Consider the following 7,500-nt stretch of genomic DNA (forward strand, 5'->3'; position numbering starts at 1 on the left):
GGCCTCATCTCAGCGCACTTCCCATGGAGATAAATAGCAAAGCAGCCTGCAGCAGATCCACAAGCCGACTCTGCCGTGGCCATGGACATTAAAACAGCAGTAACACAGTGCCTCAGCTGAGACGATAAACCAGCACCTAAATCTAACTCAGCATGGAGAGAGAGTATCCATTTACTGCAAAGCCACAACATTAAAGCAAGGTTGCCAAGAATGTAAACACCACACCATTTGTAGTTGTGTCCTACCCACTCTATCCTCCTCACAGCCCCATTGGTCCCCAGACCTGTCCATCACATTTCCAACCAATTACATTCTCTGCCCAAGAGGCGCAGCATCTCTTGAGCTCCTTGTCATTGTAGACCAGCGTCTCTTGTGTTCCTCCGCGACCTGCTGTGGATGAGCGTTTGTGTTTGTCCACTCTGTATTTGTTGTTGTCAGGCTGCGTGCTACCGTACAAGAGGGTTGTAAGTGGATAGCCACCACGCTACCTAGCTGTGCTGTAGCCCCCGGATAGCCACTCATGCTAGCTAGTTGTAAGCTTGCAGCCCATGTGGATAGTTATTACACCATGCTAGCTAGCTGTGCTGTAGCCCTCGGGATAGCCACTCATGCTAGCTAGCTGTGCTGTAGCCCGCGGGCTAGCCACTCATGCTAGCTAGCTGTGCTGTAGCCCTCGGGATAGCCACTCATGCTAGCTAGCTGTGCTGTAGCCCGCGGGATAGCCACTCACGCTACCTAGCTGTGCTGTAGCCCTCGGGATAGCCACTCATGCTAGCTAGCTGTGCTGTAGCCCTCGGGATAGCCACTCATGCTAGCTAGCTGTGCTGTAGCCCTCGGGATAGCCACTCACGCTACCTAGCTGTGCTGTAGCCCTCGGGATAGCCACTCACGCTACCTAGCTGTGCTGTAGCCCTCGGGATAGCCACTCACGCTACCTAGCTGTGCTGTAGCCCTCGGGATAGCCACTCACGCTACCTAGCTGTGCTGTAGCCCTCGGGATAGCCACTCACGCTACCTAGCTGTGCTGTAGCCCTCGGGATAGCCACTCACGCTACCTAGCTGTGCTGTAGCCCTCGGGATAGCCACTCATGCTAGCTAGCTGTGCTGTAGCCCTCGGGATAGCCACTCATGCTAGCTAGCTGTGCTGTAGCCCTCGGGATAGCCACTCATGCTAGCTAGCTGTGCTGTAGCCCTCGGGATAGCCACTCATGCTAGCTAGCTGTGCTGTAGCCCTCGGGATAGCCACTCATGCTAGCTAGCTGTGCTGTAGCCCTCGGGATAGCCACTCATGCTAGCTAGCTGTGCTGTAGCCAGCGGGATAGCCACTCATGCTAGCTAGCTGTGCTGTAGCCCTCGGGATAGCCACTCATGCTAGCTAGCTGTGCTGTAGCCCTCGGGATAGCCACTCATGCTAGCTAGCTGTGCTGTAGCCCTCGGGATAGCCACTCATGCTAGCTAGCTGTGCTGTAGCCCTCGGGATAGCCACTCATGCTAGCTAGCTGTGCTGTAGCCCTCGGGATAGCCACTCATGCTAGCTAGCTGTGCTGTAGCCAGCGGGATAGCCACTCATGCTAGCTAGCTGTGCTGTAGCCCTCGGGATAGCCACTCACGCTACCTAGCTGTGCTGTAGCCCTCGGGATAGCCACTCACGCTACCTAGCTGTGCTGTAGCCCTCGGGATAGCCACTCATGCTAGCTAGCTGTGCTGTAGCCCGCGGGCTAGCCACTCATGCTAGCTAGCTGTGCTGTAGCCCTCGGGATAGCCACTCATGCTAGCTAGCTGTGCTGTAGCCCGCGGGATAGCCACTCACGCTACCTAGCTGTGCTGTAGCCCTCGGGATAGCCACTCATGCTAGCTAGCTGTGCTGTAGCCCGCGGGATAGCCACTCATGCTAGCTAGCTGTGCTGTAGCCCTCGGGATAGCCACTCATGCTAGCTAGCTGTGCTGTAGCCCTCGGGATAGCCACTCATGCTAGCTAGCATTGCTTTAACCAGCGGGATAGCCACTCCCGCTACCTAGCAGCTGTGCTGTAGCCCGCCGGGATAGCCACTCATGCTAGCTAGCTGTGCTGTAGCCAGGATAGCCACTCATGCTAGCTAGCTGTGCTGTAGCCCTCGGGATAGCCACTCATGCTAGCTAGCTGTGCTGTAGCCCGCGGGATAGCCACTCACGCTAGCTAGCTGTGCTGTAGCATTCGTTGAGTACCATGGACTGCAATGTCCCCTTCACATTTAGTCACATTGACTGGAGAACATGAACAGCTAAATCAGAACTTTTCCACCACTGAACAATTAAATCAGAACATTCCACCCCTGAACAGTTAAATCAGAACATTCCACTACTGAACCTTCGTCAGAACCTTTCACCACTGAACAGTTAAATCAGAACATTCCACCCTGAACGGTTAATCAGAACATTCCACTACTGAACAGCTAAAATAAGAACCTTTCCACTACTGAACAGCTAAATCAGAACCTTTCCACCACTTTGGAGTTAAATCCTAGAACATTCCACCCCTGAACAGTTAAATCAGAACATTCCACCCCTGAACAGTTAAATCAGAACATTCCACTACTGAACAGCTAAATCAGAACCTTTCCACCACTGAACAGTTAAATCAGAACATTCCACCCCTGAACAGTTAAATCAGAACATTCCACTACTGAACAGCTAAATAAGAACCTTTCCACCACTGAACAGTTAAATCAGAACATTCCACCCCTGAACAGTTAAATCAGAACATTCCACTACTGAACAGCTAAATAAGAACCTTTCCACCACTGAACAGTTAAATCAGAACATTCCACCCCTGAACAGTTAAATCAGAACATTCCACCACTGAACAGTTAAATCAGAACATTCCACCCCTGAACAGTTAAATCAGAACATTCCACCACTGAACAGTTAAATCAGAACATTCCACCCCTGAACAGTTAAATCAGAACCTTTCCACCACTGAACAGCTAAATCAGAACATTCCACTACTGAACAGCTAAATAAGAACCTTTCCACCACTGAAGTGGGTTCCCCCACCCCCTCCTCCCCACCCTCCCTTCTTCTCCCATCTTCTCTCGCTCTCTTGTGTGCACCCCTCTCTCTCTCTCTTATATTTCCTCCTCCTTCTCTCTCTGTCCTTATTATATTTTTCTTTTTCTCTCCAGTTGTCTTTGTGTGGGCATGCGAGTCTAAGTTCTACTCTTCTATGCATTCTCTATCAGTCAGATCTCTGGTTCCTCCTTATCATTTATTTATTTATTTATCTCAATCTATTATGCATGGTGTCTGTGACAATGATAGCTGCATCTATCAATGGAACGGTGTCAGATCTTAAAAAGGCTTTGTCCAGCTGATCTACCCTAAACCACAAAAATCTCATTAAGGTTTCTCATCTTCGGCCGCCAGGCAGCAACTTGGGCAGCATCTCATTGGCATGGAGACAGGAGAGGGCGGCCGGTGTGGAGACAGTCTCCGACTGGCCCGGAGTCACAGGGAATTAGACACACACACACACACACACACACACACACACACACACACACACACACACAACCTCCTCCTCCACCAGAGCAGGAGAGATCAGAGGGTTCTGGAGTTCCAGAGGTCTACTGTTCTAGAGCTTTACTGCTCAAGAGATCTAGGGTTCTCCTAGTGTTCTAATGATCTAGAGGTTCTATTCTAGATTTTAGTTTCTAGTGTGGGGAGGAGGGGGGTTGAGTAGACCAGGTGGAAAGATGAGAAACTCGTAATAGATTTTTGTGTCAGTACCTGTGCTGTGATGGGTCCAATCTTGGTCTATGGAACCTCGTTGTTATGACCTGTTGCTTTAATATGTGACTCTACTGTATATTGTTGGTGAAGCGGTTCTGTTAGTCTTAGTTTGTTCTCATTGTTTTGGGTTTGAGTTTGCCCCGCTCTGAAGAGAAAAGCCCGTTAGAACTTGTTCTGTTTGTGTTTCTGTTCCTTTGGGATCATTTTCTTTATCTGTAGTCCTTTTTTAGACTGTGCTGTGGTTCTAAAGACAAGGAACCTGTTTTCATCGGCCTGTCTGTCACCTCTCTCTCTCTCTCTCTCTCTCTCTCTCTCTCTCTCTCTCTCTCTGTCCTGCTCTCTTGGCCGCCTCCAGAAGTCCGCCCCTCGCTTTCCATCCTCCCCACCAACCACTTGTGATCATGCCGCTGCAGCTGCCACATCACCTGCGCATGGTGGGCTCTGGGATGTCTCTACGGAAGTGGATGCTGAACTCGGAGGACCTGACGCCCGAGGACGAGATGCCCGTGGGCAGGAACGTACTGGCGCTGGATGGGATCCAGGAGTCGGCCAACTACACCTGCGTCGCCATGAGCAGCCTGGGCATCATCGAGGCGGTGGCACAGATCACCGTCAAGTGTAAGGACGGGCCTCACAAGCACACACATACACACGCGCACACACACACACACACACACACACACACACACACACACACACACACACACACAAACTAAAAGAAACACATATTCACACACACACACACACACACTCACACACACACACACAAACTAAAAGAAACACATATTCACACACACACACACACACACACTCACACACAAACACACGCACACACCCAAAGAAACACATATTCGCACACAACTTCATACACACATATTCACACACACACCTCACCTATGAAAAGATGAACTCACTACCTTCATCCAGATTGTCTGTCAGTTGCATCAGATCCTGGAAGCAGAGAAGATGACACATTTGTGTTGTAAAGGCTGCAGAGGTACATGCGTCACACTCAGCAGCCTTATGGGCCATGGGGAGAGATCCCACAATGCATCATTCTCAGGCTTACAGAGACTTATAGTGTCCTTGTCAAACAGGCACAGATGAAAAGGTCATAAGGGGATGAAACATGTAGGCTGTCTAACAGTACTGTACTTATTTAGCATGCTGGTGTGTGTGTGTGTGTGTGTGTGTGTGTGTGTGTGTGTGTGTGTGTGTGTGTGTTTGTGTGTGTGTGTGTGTGTGTGTGTGTATGTGTGTGGGTATGTGGATGTGCTTGTGTGTGTGTGAGTGTGGATGTGTGTGTGTGTGTGTGTGTGTGTGTGTGTGTGTGTGTGTGTGTGTGTGTGTGTGTGTGTGTGTGTGTGTGTGTGTGTGTGTGTGTGTGTGTCTGTGTGTGTGTGTAGTAGTAGTAGTAGTAGTGAAGTGTTTGATTCCTTGGTCCTCACCCTCACTGCCCTCCTCCAGCCCTGCCCAGACCTCCTGGCACCCCCATGGTAACGGAAACCACGGCGACCAGCATCACCATCACGTGGGACAGCGGCAACCCGGACCCGGTGCTCTACTACATCATCCAGTACCGCGGCAAGACGGCCGACAGCAAGTACGAGACCATGGACGGGTATCACTTACCACGCTACAGCATCGGGTGCCTTCTCGCCCAACACCGGACTACGATCCGTGTCCTTTCTCACTATCGTTAGGCTCCGCCTAGCTAGCCTGCGGGAGGCTCAAGATCGGGCTAGCAGGCTCCTCGCCAGCCCGCCAACGCCCAGGTGGGCGCCAAGATCACTGCCATCACGTGGTGGTGCCAGCCGGACGAGCCCAACGGTCAGATCAAGGGGTTACCGTACTACACCATGGACGCATAGCCAGCCAGCCAGTGGGTAGATCCACAACGTAGTGACAGCTGCAAGGACTACTCATCCAGAGCCTGGTGTCCAGCGAGACCTACAGCATACTGCCCTGGCGTTTCACTCCTCCGTACACGGGTCAGCCTCGGACCCCATACAGGTCAAGATGGTGCTCGGGGGTGAGTGTGCACACACACACACACACAGCCTTGCATTCACACACACACACACACACACACACACACACACACACAGACAGCCTTGCATTCTCACACACACACACACACATACACACAGTCTTGCATTCTCGCCACACACACATACACACAGCCTTGCATTCTCGCCCACACACACACACACACACACACACACACACACACACACACACACACACACACACACACACACACACACACACAGTCTTGCATCTAGCCCACACTCACCGTTTTCCTCCAGGGCTCCAGGGAAGTGTTTTGCCAGTAAAGTGCTGACATCGCTGGGCAGTGTGTTTGTAGGTGGTGTGTGTGGTGGCGCAGTGCGGCAGAGCACTGTGTGTGCTGCACGGTTGTTTTGATGTGAGCGCTTGTTGGAACTGAGAGCGTGCAGTTTGATGTCTCATAGTTCCCGGGCAACCAGAGAAGTTCCAGGTGGGGTCAGTGTCGGACACAAGCATCCAGCTCACCTGGGAGCCAGCTGGTAGCCTCAACTACGAGCCACGCCATGAGGGAGGAGCTAGCGCATGCAGGTGAATCTCGCACACTACCACTAATAATACTACCAATAATACTGAACCCATTGTCAACACACACAATCCACACATCAACACACCATGTTACCACCCACACACACAAACCCCTCTCTCACACACACACACACAATAATAATCCATGTCATCAATATCATCAACCCATACTACTACCAATCCATACCACACACCCACAATAATAATCCACAATATCATCATCATCAACACACACAACCCAACAATATCATCATCATCAACACGGTCAACACATATACACTTATACATATATTATTACCTATATATATATATATATATATATATATATATATATATATATATACCTATATATATTAATATTATTAATTTATATTATTAATAAATTTTCTTTCATATTATTATATAATTTATATATATATATAATTTATATATTAAATTTCTATATATATATACATATATACTCTATATATTAAATTTTCACATACATACACAACACATACATACCTATTATATTAATTTATATATTATTACATACATATATATATTATTAATATATATATATATATACATATATACATATACCTATACACACACACACACATATTATTATTACACATATATATACCTATATATTACATATACATATAATTTATATATATTATAAATCTCTTCACACACACACCCATACACACACACACACACCCATACACACAAACTCTCTCTCTCTCTCTCTCACACACACACACACACACACACACACACACACACACACACACACACACACACACACACACACACACACACACACACACACCCATACACACAAACTCTCTCTCTCTCTCTCTCACACACACACACACACACACACACAGATTAGGAACTTTCCTCAGCTCTATGCTTGCATGTATTCTTCCATGGAGTCTCTCTCTCTCTCTCTCTCTCTCTCTCTCTCTCTCTCTCTCTCTCTCTCTCTCTCTCTCTCTCTCTCTCTCTCTCTCTCTCTCTCTCCTCTCTCCCCAGGTGACTAAAGTTTGGGGGTCTCCTCGTACGTGGTGGAGGGCCTGAAGCCCAACACTGAGTACCTTTTCTCCCTGGCGGCCATCTCCAAATGGGGCATCGGTGCCTTCACCAGCGAGA

The 7,500-nt window shown here is 49.0% G+C and overlaps 1 protein-coding gene across 1 annotated transcript in view; it reads left to right on the top strand.

Moving 5' to 3' along the window:
* ptprsa (protein tyrosine phosphatase receptor type Sa) overlaps positions 1-7,500 on the top strand; it is a 237,997-nt gene that overhangs the window by 163,328 nt on the left and 67,169 nt on the right. Inside the window, 6 exon segments of the mRNA XM_048252918.1 lie at positions 4,182-4,386; positions 5,236-5,684; positions 5,687-5,726; positions 5,729-5,800; positions 6,243-6,366; positions 7,394-7,500. The exon segment at positions 7,394-7,500 is cut by the window's right edge and continues 20 nt beyond it. Of these exon segments, the coding sequence (XP_048108875.1) occupies positions 4,182-4,386; positions 5,236-5,684; positions 5,687-5,726; positions 5,729-5,800; positions 6,243-6,366; positions 7,394-7,500 (997 nt within the window).

The sequence above is a fragment of the Alosa alosa genome, chromosome 9, assembly GCF_017589495.1.
Source record: "Alosa alosa isolate M-15738 ecotype Scorff River chromosome 9, AALO_Geno_1.1, whole genome shotgun sequence".
Classification (NCBI taxonomy): domain Eukaryota; kingdom Metazoa; phylum Chordata; class Actinopteri; order Clupeiformes; family Clupeidae; genus Alosa; species Alosa alosa.